At 40.7% G+C, this 20,108-nt stretch overlaps 1 protein-coding gene and 1 long non-coding RNA gene across 7 annotated transcripts in view; one reads left to right on the top strand and one right to left on the bottom strand.

Annotated features, from left to right (window-relative positions):
• FARP1 (FERM, ARH/RhoGEF and pleckstrin domain protein 1) overlaps positions 1–20,108 on the bottom strand; it is a 213,174-nt gene that overhangs the window by 124,052 nt on the left and 69,014 nt on the right. The window contains exon 1 of one of the 6 annotated variants that reach the window (XM_056329830.1): positions 4,553–4,599. The exons of the other annotated variants lie outside the window; for them this stretch is intronic. Coding sequence (XP_056185805.1) covers positions 4,553–4,558 — 6 coding nt within the window. The 5' untranslated portion in view covers positions 4,559–4,599. Of the gene's footprint in view, positions 1–4,552; positions 4,600–20,108 lie in introns of those variants that run through there. 6 annotated transcript variants of the gene reach the window in all.
• Positions 4,704–11,089, top strand: LOC130145229 (uncharacterized). Its single transcript, XR_008820414.1, has 2 exons — positions 4,704–5,054; positions 10,925–11,089. It is a non-coding gene; the product is annotated as an uncharacterized LOC130145229 (long non-coding RNA).

Genomic DNA, 20,108 nt, shown 5'->3' with positions numbered 1-20,108 from the left:
ATCTCCGTAAACCAGGATGACTGTTATCAGATTGGCAACATAAGAGGCCATTGTTTGAGCTAAAATTACCTCTTGGGTCTCTCCATATGCTCCACCAAAGGACACTGTGTCCCACTGCAAACATACACTGCCTACACAGACATCCACTACAGAGGCCAGGAGACAAAGGTCTGGGAGAAGTGGAGACTGGACCACTCACCAGGTTTATGGAGCCAGGTTCACTTTCAAGAAGCCAGATTTGCACTCCAAACATGCAGCAAACATTCAGGAGAGAGATCTGACTTTTGGATTTGACTATGCTCATGGAGCACAGGTTGTTGACACCCTCTGATGTTCAAAAAAGACAGTGGTTTGTTTATCAACACCAAGTACAGCCCTGAAAGCTTGAAGTACCTGCAAGCCTTTATTCCAAAAGGTAAATGAACACCAGTGAGGAAGCCACCCACTACCGCTCTGATTTCCACAGTGCTACTCATGTTTCTACTCAATTAGAAACCTGAAGGATGGGGAAGCTGGTTAGCACTTCCTACACGCAGAGACAAATCACTTCTAAAGTCACCTTTTTCTGCAACACCATTCATTACTTCTGTAGGCCCCAAAAAAACTGTTTCTTGGGTAATTGTCTTACACACAAATGTTTTTGAATGGTACACACCTTCCTTGACACTCGTCAGAACAACTTGACACACAGCCACCAATGGCAGTCTGAAGTACCAAAGCTAAGTTGCAATACACAAGGTCTACAATTTCAGGAGAAAATCAAACACCTAAACAACTTTCTTATGGTGAGTTTGCTTTTGAAGGAAGAACACCAGAAATTATTTAGGATACTCTGTTTTAAAATTACACTTTAAAAGCATATAATATCTTTGAAAGAAATCTAACCTGACCTGAAAATGATTTTCAAAAAACTTATGACCCCTGAAGTATAACCTGAAAAAGAATTGCTGCTTAACCCATACACTGATAGCTGGGCCCTGAAAACAACAGAAAATACACCAAGGAAAATAATTTCTAATACAGTTTGCAATGCAGTACTGGCAAACCAGCCATGTGCAGGCTGAGAGCCAGCAGTGGGCTGTGGACAGGGCAGGGCTAGGATCGCTGACAGAGGGGGAAAGCAAAGATGGGATGGCAATAACAGGATGAGCTGAAGAAACCTGGAAACCCCAGCTTGCTGCTAAAGGGATGCTGCTCCTGCAGGCACATGAAGATGGGGGTGAAGGACTGCTGCCTGTGGGAATGGCAGCTACGGCTCACAGACCCTAATAATAATAATCATTAATAACAGAAGAATTCCAGGCATAGATAAAATTTACTACATAAATCTTATGTGCAACAAAGCATGTGTTCCTTATGGAGGGATCGTATGCATGCATTATGCCCTACAGGGAGGCATAAGGCAGACAGCAATATACATTCTTTTCTCCTGGGAGTTCAGTGGGTTAGCACATTATTTGTGATCAAAATGGTCATTATCACCATTCCCATAGACAGAACAATGGGGAAGACAGGAAGGTTTGCAATGAGGTGATCACTCATGGCACCTCTTGTTCATTACTTGTTTAGGGTTATGTCACACCACAATAATTAAACATACAGCATTGTGGCACATTAAGTTTTTTGTTACACAGAATCCATGGAGTTTTGGCAATAGAAACCTGAACAAGGAATATGAATAAGTAGTTTATTGAAGATACAAGTGTCTTGTCATGTAGGAAGTAACTTAATGAGCACCATCAGAGTTTTTTCTAAAACAACAGTTTTGATTAGCAGCAGACAGCAGCGCTCATAGAAGACAATGATTTCTTTTAACTGGCTTTATTTGAGATCCACACAGAATTAAGTTTCCCACACATGAAATGCAAGTGTTTTACTCACCAAGGTTTAATTCTGCTATCAATGATCCCTGTTACTTACTGCACCACATCTTCAGTAATTAAGTCTCTCAAACTTTGGAAAGCCAGTGAATGAATTTTCATTTGAAAGGTGTGGGGGAGGCGAGTAGTGAAGGAGAAAGACAACTTTTTTCCGGAAGGTTAGGAGGGGGGGGGATTAAACAGAAACGCCTCAGAAGAAAGTCAGACATTGACTCAGAGTAATCGGAGGGAGCCAGAGCAGGGCTCTTGGCACTGAAAGCACTGTGTGACAATCGAAAACAACCTCAATCCCTCCTACCCCCACCATGCACTAAAGAAGGAAAATGGTAACAGCTCCTTGAGAAAGGCCTGGAAGAAGCGAGTGGTGAGGCTGCAAAGGGCACACCAAGAGCAGCCAGCTCCACTGCCCCCGTCCCCTGTGGAATCTGTGGACAAGCCTTGGCAGGGGCAGTAGCAGAACGGCAGGGTGTATCTCTTGCAAAACACTTCTTGGTCTACTCGCTGCAATAAACAGTAGCTGTCTGGTTTGAAGATGATCCACGATCTTGCAGCCTCAGGAAGCAGCACTGCCTGGCAGCCCCCTGGTGGGCTGGGGCACCGGGAGAAGTGGGAGCTCCCCCTGGGGCGGCAGGGCAAGGCCCATCCTGCCACCTGGGCCGGGAGAAAGGCAGCCAGCGGGCACCTGAGCAGTCCCAGCTGAGGCCTGGTCAGGACACGTGCCTGGCTCAGGGGATGGCCAGGGCCATTCTGTGGGGAGGGGGAGACCAGCACTGCTGGGCCATTGCTGGGGCAGGGGCTGACATGGGGTCCTGGGCCATGGGCGGCCAGGCCCTTGGGGCCCCAGCATACAGACGGAAAGCAAGCACCCCTGGCCTGACAGGCTAGCCAGGGCTACCAGATGGAGAGGGCACAGGTGAGGAGGGATGAGCTCCAAGCTATCTCCCAGCACCAACAGGGACAAGGCCTGAGATGCCACCTGGGCTCTCACAGGCTAGACACAGCTGCCTCTGCAGCCCACAGCAAACCAAGCCCAACATTCTCTGGTTCGCACTGAAAGAAAATGGCAACAATTTGGTGGTTTTTAATTTAAAGTCACTTATATTTGTGTCAGAGCTAAGGGACAACCTGTTCCCCAGGCCCTGATCCAGTAAGGCTGGTCCCCAACACCAGAGGCCTCTGCATCTTTCGGAGCTACACACGCGGCCGCATTTCTGCACAACACATTAGCACATGCAGCACGCCAGCCTTTAAGAACACCTGTGATATCAATACTATACTACATAATTATTTAAACATGTAGTAAAATAGGTCTTGCATATGTAAGGAAACACTGTATATTAAATACGCCCCCCTCCTGTCAAAGTTAACAATGTTTTATGACTAATTTAAGATAATGCATTTAAAAGACGCAGTTTGCTGCACAAACTGAACGTACCCATGGACAGCTCAGTTTTTAACCGTTCAACATCTTTCTCAGCTAACAGCAAGTCAAAGGACAAACTTTCTCGACTGTTAATGATGAGAAAAACTAACCACCACTGTCCTGCCTCAAGACATCCACTCTTCCAGCTGGCCACGAACCAAGCGGAAATTCCAGATTGGGAGGCAATTATTTATATATCTGCCTCCTTCCAACCTCCCCCCCACCCCCCACCCCCAGCCTTAAATTTGCTTCTGACTAAGTAAGAATGAATCCTGCCTGGAACACTTTAAACACTGCTATACCTCTACACTAAGGTCAATATCAATTTTTGCTTCAGACAGACTTGTGAGATTTTTTTGTCTGTATTATTTACTAGCAAATTTAATTTTATTGTGCTTGAGAGAAAACAATTCTCCAGTTTTGGGGTGTGGGTTTTTTTTAAACACACCACTGCACTTAAACTAGAAGTCACATTCCTATCTAGTACAACCTGCCGTTGCAAGTTTAATTAAAATTCTTCCATCTTTAAAAAGGTATTTTTTTGCTAACCATTGGGAAAAAAAAATAAAAATAAAACAAATTCACAAGTACAAGAAAAATGCCATTTACTTTAGGCTCTGGCTCGCTTCTCCAAAGAAAAGGATCTCACTAACAAGCATTCGCTATCACATTTTTCCCCTCAAGTCTTCTTGTGGAGAAACAACAAGAGAAAAACTCGTGGAGAAAAACTCACATAATCTACTGACTAGATCTTACACTTCTGAACTGAAATAAATGCTCCTTCTTGTGTAATGGACTACAAGAGACTTGGGGGGCGGGGGGGGGAATATCTCCTCTTAATTCATTTCCCTTGTTGATGCAGAACAATTCTTCATTTCATGCAGAAAATGTTTCTCCAAGTGATCCAACTTCAGATCAGAACAAAGTATCATCTCTTCATACAGCTCTTAAGAAAGGCTTCAGTATGTGCAGTAACATTTGAAACAAATGTTACTTATCCAACAGTGGGTATGTTCCAACATAGGTTTTAAAAATATCTAATTCGGGTTTTAATTTGAAAATACCTCTTTTTGCCTGATGCTTTTGCAAAAGAGGACTGAAATGCAATTAAGTGATCTATACGTAACATCAGGACGCCGTAAGTCACTGCTGTAAAATGTAACTATCGCAGTTGAATCCCTGAAGAGCTATAACATACAATGTGCAGACAACAAGAGAGGCCTCTTATAAAGCATGCAGTATATCTTACTTGCATTGAGCAGAGCTCCCAGAGGAATCCTCAGAGACAAAGCCACAGCTCAGGCAGGCAGCCATTAAGTGAATCTAAATAATCAAGAGCTGTGATCTGAACAGGAGATAACAGGTGAGCAGTGCCAGACTACTCTAAATCAGCATTTTTCAAGGGACGGGCAACAGAGGATGGAAGTTGCCCTCTGTGCTCAGCCCAGCAAAGCCCTGTGAATGCTTACAGAGCAAACAGACCTGGATGAATGATTTCCTGAGGCTGTATGATCAAGTTGGACAAGACGTGGCCCGTCAACAAGAGAGCCTGCCCAAAGGACAAGGGTCAGACCTGGCAGCAGCTGTAGGGACTTGGCAGACGTGAGGCAGGAGCTAACAGAGACACAAACTTGAAAATACCACCCTGGATCTGAAAAGGAAGCTCTTAAAAATGTCAGAGACAGAGAATGCTTTGCAGCTACCCGGTGACACCAGTCATCTCAACTAACGAATTACTTCTATGAAGAAAGGTGGGTGGTTTCTCAGTTGGGAGTTGTTTGTTTTGTTTTTCTTGTTATCTGAGGCAAATGCACGTGTAGAGTCATATATTTTGGACAATCCACAGACTATGACAATTTCCCCATGTTTCTATATGCTTTCACCACAGGGCAGGGCCCACAGATACTTTCACTTCTTTTACAGATCAGAGCTTTGCTCTAATACATGCAGAATGTCACTGCAAATTTCATCCTCCTCCCTGAGACCATCCAACCTACTAGGCATAATCTGTGCCACAATTACTGTGTCTGCAGCTGGTAAATATATTCAACCAACTCTACTTGCTAGAAAAATTATCATGATAACCCAAACAGCTTTGTCTTGGAGCACCATTGCCATTCTTTTTCCTTCAGTGGGCAACAACTCAGTTGTGCTCCTGTTAGCCTCAACAGTGCTTCAGTACTCAGCTGTCAGTTTTTGTAGGCTAACACTACATGCAAAGGTCTTTCTAGTTTTTCAAGATGGGACCTACTGTCTTAGAATAAGTCAAAACCTGAAGCTAGATAAAGAAGTATAAAGAATTTAAGGGAAATGGAACAAACTGGCAATATATATATATCATTTGAAGATTCACTTTCAGTGAACTCAAGTCAAGAAAGACTTAAATATAGACAGAATAAGGGCCCTGCAGAAAGACTACATTATGCATATGCGTTTTGAATGGAATGGAAGAAGAAAAGCTAATAAATGGGTAGGAATATGCAAAATGGTGAGAATGGGACTAAAGAAAGCCTGCAAGTTCTGCGGAAAAAAATGATGGTAAACAGGTAACAGAACCTGCTTATTGTATTTTTTTTGTCTGATCTCTGAAAATGAAATGTTCTGTAAGACAAGGCAGCAGACACAGCAAGGAAGCAGATATATAAAGGCAGCAGGTGCAGCAAGGAGTTACTAGCAACTTGCTCTTTCTCATCTATACTGCTAGCATTTGGTTCTCCTAAAAACACACAAACCACGAAAACACTCACACTAACACACACATTTAGGACAAAAGATGACTTTTTCCTTGTCAAGAAGGAGTTGTAACATCCTTAGATCTGGCCTTTAAACATTCCCTGACTGAGAGCAATTTGCTCAGTTTTGTCACCCTGTCCTCTGGTAAAATAAGTCACATGCAAACAAGAACATAATGCTGAGTAATCAAAGCTTTTAGGGTTGTGCACAGTCCTTTCCTTTCCATGATAACCTATACCTTTTGCTTTTATCTCTATATTCTGTTTATTTCTTTATCGCTTCCTGATATGCTATAGGCTACTTCTTCCTCTTTTCGTGACTAGGTATAACAAAAGCAGCTGCTGGAAGCCTATTACCTAATTATCTTGTTAGATCCTGCAAGAACTGTGGTGCTCATATAAGCAGATCACACAGATTTTGGCCTCTCAGGTATTTCTTATCTAGCACACAAAACATATTGTCACACATTCTCTAAATGTGCCGAGTGTTTAAGCGAGTTGTCAGAAAAGCTTTTTCTCTCACTGTCATCACTTGGGTTGGTTTCAGCCAGAAGTACCTCCCAGTTTAGCAGGAGCTGTAGGGTTAGAGTGCCTCACCAGATCAGGGCCAGGATGCAGCCCTGTGTCTCAGCAGCTCTTCCATGTGTTGGTGGCCACTGATGAAACTGGGATAAAATTACCGGTTTCCAGTGTTGGAACTGACAAGGCATACCCATTTCTACTGGTGGTCACATGTTCCTGTGCCTTTAGCTTAGGTTCTTGCTCTGAGCCTCAAGAGCCAGAATATAACTGGATCACCATCTTTGTATTACTGACTTTTTTGAAAAGCACATCTGAAATTGGTCACTGAATATCTATCAGAAGAATTATAAGGTACAGGAAAACTACACCCAGCACACGGTGGAGATGCCCCTGCATGCATGGACAGAAAACAGAGAAGAACTCCATGTAGAAGAGTTGTCATTCAGAAAAGACTTCTTATAGTCATCCCAGGGAGGTCTGCCCCTGAAATGCTGACAACTCAGGCAGCATGAATATACACTTGAATATAATATGAAAATAAGTTTAAAACCTCAGGGTCATTACCAGGTCAGCCTGCTCTCCCATTTGCTCTGCTAACTCCAGCTTGCTTTGCCATGCTGATATTCTTTGAATTACCGAACTAGATGAAGCTAACCAACAGTGTATGGTAGTTGAAAGAAATAAAGCGTATCATATTTAAACTCTAAAAGTGCTAGGTTCTGGATTTTTTTGAAAGCAAATCCAAAGATAGTTTGAAAAACTCTGAAGGCATTCTATCAACTTTTAAAACTCCAACCAGCAATTTATATTCTCTCCAGGAGGAAGAACTTGGAAACAGCAAGGTGGGTTTTTTTCAGAAAACAATACAATGTGCTATTATTTTCTCCCTTCCATGTACCTCACCTACTTTCCAATGCAAAAGAACAAGCTTCAAATTCTTAAAATGGATCTATTCAACTTTTACATTTATCTTGATTCTATTCTTAATTTTCAGAAATACTTGTGAAACATCCCAATACAAATTCTGAATTGAAGAGATCCTTGTTGCAGATGATAATAAAAACAACGCTTTCAAACTATACTACTCATGAAATAGAGGCTATTCTTAACTACTGTACTATATATAAGCTAACCTATATTTCAATGCAGCCTTTGTGTCCAGTCTGCCTGCTTGTAATAGGCTAGAAAAGCAGCACACAGTTGAAAGCATGATCCAGTATGGCAAATCCTATCAACAGTCAATCCATTTCAATGCCCTGCCTCTGATGTGACCCTGCAGAGAAGAGCAAAGTCTTTAGTCATCTCCCAGCTTATGATCTACCAAGCTTGGGGTCCAAGAAAACACATGTTTCTTCTCAGCCTCCTTAACACAACTACTTTATACCCTGGTTTATTTTGATTAATTTTTGATTTTTATTACAATTACCTTAGCATGCATAGCTTTTAATATGGTAAAAAATTACCTAGCTCTTAAGAAATAAGCAGAAGTATTTGATTCCATATCTTCCTGTAGCAGCAAGTACTGTAATGGAAAAAATACAATTAATTTTGTCAGCTGAACTTTTGATTACCTTAAGGACTTTTTTAAAGCCTAGAATGGAGGGTAAAGATTTCGAAAATTGTATTAAATGTAAGTAGCAGGTTTGATAGCTTCAAAACTTCTTGGTTATACTGCACTGCTCTCCTAACTCCGCTCCAGTGTCACGGCTGCAGAAACCAGCATGAAAAAAATGCAAAGGTATACAATACATAAGAGGCATTTGATAAAAGAAATGCAAATCACTTCTAGATATATATTTTTTTCAGCTCTGAGGATAGCTGTGGCCTTCAAATACAAATTCTGGGTCAAATTACAGTTTAGGTAAATGCACTGACAGAAATTCAGTGCAATGGATTTGATGCATATCAAATATTGGAAATACACAAGGCTCCTTTGTGAAGCAAGTAACAATGGTATGTTTAGACAATTAATTAGTGAGGAAATGTCAAGCTAAGACCATGAAACTTACATACTTGTCATCCTTGTTTCTGCTCATTTTTGTGTTAATTGCTACCGTTTACAGCCTACATACATTGCTAACGCGACATTAAGCTTTGTAGCAAATGCACTGCTGCTATCGGTACATACTTCGCACTTGGTTCTCAGTGTGTCTTTAAATACCATTTTCTGCCCATGAGCCTACAAGTCAGTACACACATCTATTATTATACGGAACTACCAATGTATTTGCACGTAACTGCATTTATCCTCTTGTAGTAATATTTATCTGACAAAAATATGAAAAATGTTTAAGTTCTATATGTAATCAAGCAGCCCAGGAAATGTTCAGCATACTCAATTTCCTTTAAAAAATAAAGTTGGTACACTGGTAATCAGTCAATGAACTCTCAAACAGGCATTTAAAAATAAGTTTTGGTTAACTGAGTTTTCACAAGTAAATGATGGGAGAAATTATATTATTAATACAATGTGGATTTTTTGAATACCTGCTGGCAAGGAAAGTGTTTTGAAAATGGCACAAGGCAAAAGCAAAATCCCAGCCTCACCTCTTCAGGTTAAACTATCTTCTACATTGAAAAAGCCATTTTTGTGGAGCTGAAGTACATCTGACATAGGCATGCACGAACCCAGTTTTCATATGGGATGTTCTGATTTAACACTTTGTCAGATCTTCCTCTTTCCTTTCCTCCACAGTAATCTTCCTTTCCTATCTGATGTCCTCATTCCTTTTGCTAACATTCAGTATCATCAAGAACTACAGTGTGACTGTACTTGAAAATGACTGTCAGGAACAATTTTCATGGTTGAAGCATGGGTTTCTCTGGGCTTAAAGCCATGAATGGGATAGAACTGAAAGCCCAGCATGGTATATTTTTAAGATATTAGAAAGAAGGAACAAAACCAGTAAGAAATCAATTAACAAACATTTTCTGCTCTTCTCCTTCTCTGTTCCACATCTGAGCTCTTCATCCACACAGGCAATGAGTATCTCAGCCTCTTCCCTCACCAGGTGCTGCCTGCCCTTCATACCACGGGGTTCTGCCAGTCTACTGACTACAGCAGAATGGGGGACTGCAGCACGCAGATGCAGAAGTGCTGCTCTACCCAAAACACAGCACCATGACAACTGCCTGACCCTGTAACACCCCACACATAGCCTCACCCCAAACTATGCTGTTCAGTGCCTGCACCTCCCTTCCTTTCCACTGGAAAAACAGCCAGCCACTTCCAGGGTAGGCAGCTGCAGATGTTTTTCTGGGTCAGGGTGGTGCCTTCCAAAGCTCTTCCAGCTTAACCCCACACCTCTCTCCTCTCTGCTCTTGCTGCTTTCCTGGGCATGTCAGTAACAACCTCCAGGCCCATCAGAAGGACAATTAGATGTTCTACCTGAGAAGGCAACAAGGAAACAAGGAGGAAAAGGCCTTCTAAACACAGTTATCTTCCAAGAATAGTTCACTCAATGAGTCAGGCTATGCAATGGCAGAACAAACTCCCAGTACTGAGAGGACAAGGACAGGACAAACCCCCACCTCCCAAGGCTGTTGGAGCCCACTTCTCACTAATTCTCAAGTTTTAACCTTGCAGATAGTCTCACCAACTTCACATACATGGCAGAAATTGTCTTACTGGGAAATCCATTCAGGGAAATGATTTGGCTAAAACAACAGGCTGACACACACACACCAAAAAAAGGGGGGTGGGGGGTGGGGTTTTGGGGAAGAGGGGCATTATTGTTGGGCTGGATTATATCCTGATCACAACAGAATAGGTAGCGACTCTAGGAACTGGCATAGCAAAAATATAGCTCCTCACATACTTTCACTACCAAAAAGGAGAAGCTTTTCTCTAAGACAAGCTCACAAATGACAAATCTTTACTGTAGACAGATCTGTACAGCAGATTGATTTGTTAATATTTTAAAGAATCTGTGTTTCTACACGAGGAACACATAAAGGTCAATTAGGATAAATATCCCAAATGTGGTTGCAGAAATAAGCAGTAAAATAAAAGAACTATAAAAACTCCCAGCTCCTGAAACTATACATGCATTGAATTTTACTGCTGCATTTCGGTGATACAACAGGGCAATGCAGAATCAACTGTAGGTCAAAAAACATGACCTCATTTTCTGCATTCCAGCTGACTACTGCATGATCTTTAAGTCTAAGTTTCTGTTACAAATTATCCAGCCCTCTTTGAGTTGAATGGATACACAAGCCGACTTAAGGCTTATAAGCAAGGGTTTTTGATTTGGATTCTGAAAATTGAAGGGGTAATCAGCTTTAAAGAAAAGAAACTGAAACCTAGTTTTGTCTTGCTGTTCTTGTTTGTTGTAACCAAAATCTGTGTTTTTCTGTTCTCCCAGAAATTACTTCTGTAAAGTAAAACAAAATTTGCCAAACCAGATTAAAACACGGAGTGTCTAACTGCCATGGAAACTTCTCTGCAAGCTTATCTGTAACTAGACAAGATAAATGCATACCTGCTTTATACAGGAGAAGGGGACAGAAAAATACAATGTAACACTCTAGTCCTGTGTTTTGCTTTTTGTTTACAAGTATTCATGTAACTAGAAGGCAGTGCAAAGCCCAAGGAAGCCTTTGGAGATTTAAGGCTGAACAGATTTTGCTGGTAACAGAGCTTATGAAACAGAGTATCACAGCTGACAGCCGTTTCAACAAAACTCACGTCCTGTATTTTACGATGAGCACAATTGCAGAGCCCATGTGATGATTCCTGGTGCTAATCCTCCCTTCATCGGAGCGCACAGAACTTAAAAAAATTGTTTTCCCATGTAGAGGAAGCGTTCTTCCTTTAATAACTATCACAGATACCGATTATCTAGACATTGAGCTTCTCAAGAACTGTTTAAACACCGAAGAAAAGAATGCAAACTCCTTCTAAAAAATTAAAATCTCTGCTTTATTTCAGTATTAGCTTTAGACACTGAAACCAGAGAACTGTCTTCTGGCAGTAAACTGTATTGGCACAACCTTTGCTAGGAAAAATTTCTTAAAAATCATCACTAGGTGTGGTGTCTTTGAGAGCTATGAGCTTAGCTCAGAGCTTGTTTCCACAATCACATTACCATTCATAACCAAAATCCTGGGTCTCATTTCATTCCTTTTTTCCAGTTTCCCACCGAGTAATAAATCCTAACTTCATTTATATAGGGGCTAAGGAGAAACAAAGCCCAACTTGTCTCTGAAGGACTTTGAGATCATTTCTTTTTTAGGTGCAAATTCTCCATATGAAAGCCTGTGTGCCCTGTCCAAGAGCCCTCTCCCAACTTGAAGAATAAGCTATATGTTTTTACAGGCTTTCAGGAATATGAATAGCGTCTATACAATAGCTTCCCTTGTTAAAGGCAAGCAGTTTTCAGAGCAATAAAACTGATGCTTTGCATTCTTGCTACACACTCACACATTCTCCTCACCACAGCAATATGGGGTCCCTGTCCATAATCTACACACATCTCCCCAACTGTAACAATCCACAGCCCATGTTTCCCAACCTAAATACTTTCAGTTTCCCCCCCAGCCACAGCAGCCTCAGATCTCGGTCATGTTTTCTCACTACCCCATGAGTGAGAAGCAGCACTGAGTCGTGGCTCAACTGGTTTCCCACCAAACTACACAACACAACTGCTGAGCTTATCTTACACCTTTTCCCTTAGATAGGGTAATTGTTTGTGTCTCCCCTGTACCAAACCAAAGCTATTGATGAAACTTGCCAGTGCTTAACAGCATTGAGAACCTCACTCTCTCCACCAAATTGGGATAGTTGATCATTGGCTTCAAAAAGCTCAGTGGAAGACAGGTGGATAGATACAGCCATCCCATAAACTTCAGTTCCTCAGGAAACCAGGCTAAAAATAGCTGATCTCAAAAACTCAGGGAACAAACTGAACTCAAATTAACATAGATACCAACTGGAATGTTAAAATATGTTGGCTCTTAAATATTGCTTAAAAAAAAAAAGGTGTCTCAAAGGGTCAAAATTAAAACAATATTTATATACAGCAAAAGAAGAGCATTAATTGACTTACAATGTCCACAACCAGAAATGGTTACAGTCTAGGGTGACATCAGTGCAGATGAGTTTAGGATGCAAGAAATGACATGTCTGAGCAGGGATGTTTAGCACGTCCCCTGCTCATTCCACAGATCATTAGCTCATCAGAGTGCATACAGAAAACATCCAGACTTCAACTCCTTTTAAACAAAAGTGGGTACTTTCTTGGGGTTTATCACTTGCTTTACAGATTTCCAAAAGGTTTTAGAATTTCTTTCAGTCCAAAATGTTAGAACCTATTAGCTTCAACAGTAACAAATTTTGGCCTAGATCCTTCAAAGAGTTATGAGTAAGGCTGAATTTATATTAAAACAAAACATCTTGCAGGCAAAGATAATTTCCGAGTTAGTATTTGTCAGACTTGGGGCTTGGTTTTCTTATTGTCAGTGGATGACTCCAAACAACCCTTGAAATTCACAGTGTGGGGAATACCAAACATATCCTACGCAAACTGATGTTCCTTCATGGTGATGTCTCATAGCAAAATTAGTATCTACTCCTTCCCAAACATCCTAATTTCATCTTCTCTACTAGCACAAAGTCAGATACCCTAGAATCCACACACCAAAATGTCCTTTCCTCCTATACTCTTATCTCAAGAATAAAATAAAGCAAGCCTTTGTGAAGTCTTTACAATCCTTTCCTCCAGGCACCTCAGGAATTCTGATGTTAATTCCCACCAAAATAATACAATAAGCACATTGGTCTAAGTCAAATAAAACACTAATAATACTAACTTTCTACCAAGATCAACAGGAAATTAGGACCTTAAATACTTCTATTTTAGTCATTTACATCCAGCCCATCAGGTATCAATAAGTATCCCGATCTAGACTGGCTGGAAGTTTCTCAGACCTGGAGCGTTCTGGATTAAAACAAACAGCTCAGGCTTGGTTCTGACTCTAGAAATGTAGTGTTTCCCAACATTTTTCTTTGCAAAACTTCCATTCTACTCAAATATCTAGATAACCAAGAGTGAGAATTGCACACAAGTGAAAATCTAGTATTACTGCCTAAGACTTCATAGATTCAGAGAAAAATAACGTTAGGGTGGATTAAGAAGTATCCTATTTCACATTAAAAGCAGGCTCCCATGAGAAAAAATATGCCTTTTCTTATCTTTTTCAGATTCAGGTCCACTGAATGTCAACTTATTATCTAGAATTAATTTTCACAGGTTAGATGGTGAAAGCAGGATCAATCCAACTTCACAGAGGGAGGGGAAAAAGTGGCAAAGAAGAAATTTCTTAATTCTGCTATACTCCCCCACTGAAGTTAAGTCACAATGAAAATCGACAGAAGCTTGGTTTGCAGGGCCTTCAGCAAAGGAAGCACTGTAGGGCCTTTGTGCCTGTTGAAAAGGAACAGCAATAATAACTCAAGTGATTGTGTCCTGGAGAACTGTAACACTGAATTCTTCCAAAGAGAATAATTTACAGGAGAAAAAGAAGAAAAAGACACCATCCATGCAAAAGGAAAAAACTGACTTGGAACAGCATTTGGCACAGTTTAAACAATAGAAAACAACAAAGAAACTGTATGAAATTGAAGACGACACTGGAGAAAACCATTCATTTTTATCTAAATACATTCAACACGTGGGAAAATCTTTATTAAACTATAAGCCACAGAAACATGTGTTTTGATTTAGTTTGTACTGCAGCACACAAACATGAAAGACCATTGCCTGTATTTTCCCCCAGGGCTTCTTTAGGTGAAAGGAGTGTTGTTTATAACATTTGTGCTACAATCCGAAAATTAAAAAATAACTTAAGTTGGATGGAAACTCTGAAGATCATCTGGTTCAGCCTCCCTCCCACCCCATTAAAGCAAGGCCAACTTCAAAGTTAGATCCAGTTTCAGAGTTTGGTTGGGCTCCTTGGGGCCCTGTTCAATTAAAGCTTTAAGTATCTCCTCCAAGGATGAGATACCACAGCCTCCCTGGGTAACTTGTTCTAGTGTTTGACCACCTTCATGGGGAAGAAGCTTTTTCTCTGTCACAGTGAAGCATCGCTGGCTCATGTTCAACTTGTTGTCCACCAGGGCCTTTTCTGCAAAAGTGCTTTCCCTTCAGTCCATCCCCAGGCTCCCTTTGCCCATTTCTTCAGCTTGTCAAGGTCCATCTAAATGGCAGCACAAGCAACTGCTGTATTAATCACTAGTCCCAATTCTGAATTGGCTGCAGACTTGTAAAAGGCATGTCATGCCCCATCATCCAGGTCATTAAAACGGTACAATAGTATTGGTCTCAGTGTCAAATAGCGACTTGCCTCTAGCTGAACTTTGTGATGCTGATCTTTGAGCACTTTTGAGTACCAGCAGCTCAGATGGGTTTCAGTCTACCCTACCATCTACTTACCTAACTTCTACTCCACCAGTATCTATGAGAATGTTATGGGGGACAGCATCAAAAGCTTTGCTAAAGTTGAGACAAACAACATCCGCTACTTTCCCCTTATCCACCATGCCAGTCAACTTATTGCAGAAGGCTACCAGGTTGATCAAGACTAATTTCTCTTTTATAAATCCATGCTGACTACTCTGAATCACCTTCTTGTCCTACATCTGTTCAAAATGGTTTCCAGGATTATTTGCTCCATCATCTTCCTAGGAATCTAGATGAGGCTGATCAGCTTGCAGTACCCCAGATCTTCCTTCTAACTCTTCTCAAAGCTAGGAGAGACATTTGCTTTCTTCCAGTCCTCAGAGGCCTCCCCTGATCACCGCAACCTTTCAAGACTGGCTTTGCAAAGGTACTGGCCAGCTCCCTCAGCACCCATGCATGCACCCCATCAGGTCCCATGGACTTGTTATGTCCAGCTTGTTTAAATGTTCTCTAACTTGATTCTCCTCCAGTGAGGGTATATCTTCCTTGCCCCAGATTTTTTCACTGGTTTAGGGGGGCCTCATGGACTTCCCAAAGGCAAGTCTTAAACCAGTGAAGACTGAAGTGAAGAAATCACTAATTCATTCAGCCTTCCCCCTGTCCATTGTGATCAAGCCTCCGTTCCCGTTCAGTGGCAGACCCGTATTTTCCCCAGTTTTCCTTTTGTTGCTGATATACCTGGACAAGCACTTCTTGTTGCCCTTCATGTACCTTGACAGCTTCAATTCCATCTGGGCTTTGTCTTTCTTAACCCCATCCCTGCATACTTGGACCACATTTCTATACTCCTTCTGGGCCTGCTGAATCTGTCTCTGCTTCCAACTTTTGTGCGCTTCCTTTTTTATGTCTGAGTTTAGTCAGGAGTAACTTGTTCATCCATACAAGCTTCTTGCCACCTTTGCTTCATTTCCTGTATATTGGGATGGATTGTTTCCAATCAGGAGATCCTGATTTTTTCCAGAAAGAAAGCAACTGGATGTCCTCCTCCAAGCACAAGAATCACAGAAATATTGAATTGTTTAGGTTGGAAGGGACCTTAAAGAGCATCTAGTTCCAGTCCCCCTGCCATGGGCAAGGACACTTTCACTAGACCAGGGTGCTCAAAACCCCATCAAACCTAGTGCTGAACATTTCCAGGGATGGGGTATCCACAGCTTCCCTGGGCAATGGTCGATTCCCGTGTGTGGAAAATCAAACAAAGGCCCTACTAATTTGAAGACATTAAAAACACAATGTTTGCCTTCTACTGTACAACTGAATTTTTTGAAATATCTATTCAGATTTAGGACATTATCCAATGATTGTTTAAGGCAAAATCTACTTGGGCAGAAGGAACCATGAACTGCAGATTCTACTAATTTTGTTTGAGTAATGTGGGGTTTCTTGGTGGTGGTGTTTTAAATGCTGCACAGACCTTAAATATCTTCCTAGAATGCCACTTCTCATCCCGACCTCTGCTTGGGGTTAAGAGTAGCTGCCCTGAGAAAACTGAGATGCTAGCATAAAGCCTGCTCAGCCGAATCAAGAGCAAAGCTGAGAGCTTAGGTGACATAAGGATACATTAGCTAGTGCTTGTGATCAGCAGAGCCAACCCTTTATCCAAAATGCATGCCCTCCATTCACAAATATCAAGACTCTGTTCTAGAGTACTATGACATTAGGAGCTTAAAGAAAACCAAAAAAAGAAAAGAAAGAGAAAAATGAAATGGTTAACAGGCACAGCAAAGCTGTACACAGCAAAGCTTTTTTTCTAGCTTGCAACTCAGAACTGGTATGTCAGCACAACTGAAAAAATAACAGAATGAAATGTGTTAGTTTAAAATTCAGTGAAGCCTCTGTATTTACATTACATTTGCTGAGAACTAGGAAGATGAATCATTAAGATGATGAACAGCACTTCATAACTTAATTGAATTTCTGCGACTTCATGAACTATTTTGGATGAAGGAAATTCAGTGACAAATTCAGGGTCAGGCAAACACCCTTAATGAAAAGTACTGTGCACATTTTAAAACACCAGTACAGTAACAAGTGAATTAAAATGGTATCATTGTGTGAAAATATCATGAAACTCCCAATCATAGGTGGAACAAACTTCTCATTTATACCACCATATATTGTCACCCTGTGCAAGCACTCTTTTTTAAGTCAAAGTTTATATTCTTTGCTCCAGCTTACATAACCCAGCAAGGGACTGAATAAAAACCAAAACGAAACAAAACACCTGTCAGAATGCAACAGGACTGTGATCTACTTGCCTAACAGGTACTGGTGTAAACTGTTCCTGTGTAACCAGGATAGCCTTCCCATGCCAACCCCTTGCAAAGCAGAGACAATTCTGAACTTGGTAACAGTAACCTGAGCTACTTCTTACCCACCATGTAGAAGAGTCAGCCCAGTAACCACGCCTTTCATAAGCAAAAGGATGCCATCACTTATGGGACCCTTGACAAGGTGGGGAAGGCAACTGAGAAAGGCGGAGAATCTTGATGTGAATACTCTGTATGTGCTGCAAGTTCAGTTTTTCAATTTGTAACTGTCATACGTGCAATGCCAGGAAGGTCAGAGAAAGTTTAAAAGGTAGACGAAGAAAGATTTTTATGAACATAAGAGCTACCAACATGATTCTTAAGTCCTTCCAACTGGATGTTTAAACTCTTGGGTTTGGCAAATGTGAGAATATTTCTGCAAATGACTTTTTTTTTTTTCCCCCCCAAACTTGGAAGTTGAAGAAGCAACAACAAACTCCATATTTTTTTAATGACCGTGGTTTCCATTTTTCTTTTCCTGTTTCCTCCTGCATGTGATTTTAATATTTGAATGGTTTTAACAAATCTTCAGTCCCAATCCCACAAGCTGCTCTGTGAGTGGCTATGCAGAACCCCACTGGCATCTGCCTGGCCAGCTCGGCTGCAGAACATGATCTTTGCTTAAATGACACTCAGATGCATTTCCTTAGAGGGAAGTTCCTCAAGTGGTTAACACTCACTTAATGGATAAATGTTTTTTGATGACTTCTTTTTCTTATTTTAAGCTGTGCAAGCCAAGTGACCCTCTGGAAAAATATACTGCACAATACAGACACAAATCAGGGCTAATGTGGGAACTAAATCCTTCAAACAGTTTGACAAGGGAAAGTGATGAAAGACTATACTGCTGACGTGTCCACAGTAAGAGTTTATTACTTTAATCATACAGTCCTTACACACAAAATCTAAGCTTGATTCCTTGTGATTATTCTAAGTTAATCGTTAAGCTGGAAGTCCTAAACATGGCCTAAAATTCATAACAAAGTCAGAAGAAAAGTGAGGTGGCTTGTCAGATAAAATATTTTAATAATTAAGTGGGGGTTTTTGCTTGAACTTTCTTGGTTTGTTTTTTTTTGTTTGTTGTTTGAATAGGACCCCTTCTACTTTCCTAAGCCCACTGCATAGCTTGGATTAGCGTAGCTCAGTTCTAATAAAAGTTTTAGAAGCTGCTAGTTGGCTAACCACATTAGCTTGGAGTTCTGCTTCTGGTGAAACCAGGGGCATAGAAGCCTTTACATTGTCTTTCTGAGTAGTAATTGAATTCCTTCTGCTTCACGGACTATAAGATACTGAGTATTAGCTGGCATTTTCTATAGAGAGCTTTGACTCTGAGATGAATTTACTGTCTCTACTCCTGACAGCCATTCAAATCACACTACACATACCAACTACTGGGTTCAGAAGACAAATAATTCTGAATATCCATTGCAAAACATTTCTCTACTGTCACCAAAAAAATATAATGTTAAAGCACATTTTCACTAAGAAGTATTACTCTCTCCATGCAGCTTTGAGAGACAGTGTAGTGGAGGAACACTGGTAACTACGAATATACAGTAACAGTTGCAACACACCCACTTTCATTTAAGACCTTTTTTTTCCATTTTGTTTCCTTTATTTATGAGTAGGTAATCTATATTTTATAATATCTTTTGCTGAGGGCTGAGAAACTGAAGAGCCTTATACCATGGGAAAATAATCCATTACCAGGTACAACCTTCTGGTAGCTTGCTGTAGTCACATTTTGCCCAGACACTGGCTATATCAGCTGACTGAAGTGCCTGTATGAAACACATGGCAGAAAAAAAACAAAACAAAATAAACACAACCAAACCCACCTAATTAGAATATTAAGACAGGCTTGTATCAGGTAGAATAGATTACTTGTGGGTTTTTTGAAATATTGAGTCCTTTCTGATGACAAGCTGTCAGTGCTCTAACTTAGTTTGTATTTTTAAAGCAAATCTTACGGGAAATGACATTCTGGCCTTCAGGCACTATACTGAGTTCAGTAATTAATAAGCTAAATTGATTTTTCTTCTTAAAGGACGCTTGATTTGATTGATTTGGAAGAAAAAAAGGTGACATCGCTGATAGCGTAGATCAATAGGGTGCAATTTTAACTTTGGGAGAAAAACTGTAACAGAGCGGTGTCCTGGAAAGAGCAGAACTTTTTTTATTGCTACGTTGAATGCTTTTTTACTTAAGACAGTACATCTGCTATACATTTTTCAGAAGCTAAAAGCTCTTCTAAATCACAGTAGTAGCAGCAAAAAAGACCAACTCCACCAACACCACAAGGATTCACAACTGCTCCATTCATGTGTGGTTTCCTAGATAGGTGCATTGACATGAAATGTTTATGTAATAGCCACTGGAAAAAAAAATCTGAAAAATCCTTTCTGTCTTGATATTTAGTTTCCTGATTAGAAACAAAATTAGACTTAGCTAATAAGAAGTAGGCCATTTAGCCTTTAATTGCTGTGCAAACAATTGATGTCTTTTACACAGAGCTGCCTAGGGTCATTCCTCAGTTTCATGAGCACACATTCTTTCCCAGCCTGTTTTCCCTTCCCAAAGTACACGGATTAGCTAGAAAACTGTAAGAATAGAGAAGCTTTCACAGACACCGATTTCACAGATAGCTATTAGAGAATATTGTATTTGATTTTTATACTTACAGAATTCTATCTACATTTGAAGTCTAACAATCTGCTGTGGGAGCCTTCCCCTGCCCACCCCCAATACGTATTTTGTAACTTGGGAGAAAAACAGAACTG

Source organism: Falco biarmicus, chromosome 2, assembly GCF_023638135.1.
Source record: "Falco biarmicus isolate bFalBia1 chromosome 2, bFalBia1.pri, whole genome shotgun sequence".
Classification (NCBI taxonomy): domain Eukaryota; kingdom Metazoa; phylum Chordata; class Aves; order Falconiformes; family Falconidae; genus Falco; species Falco biarmicus.
Note: the sequence above shows the minus strand (reverse complement) of the source record. Positions and strands in the feature narration are given on the sequence as shown.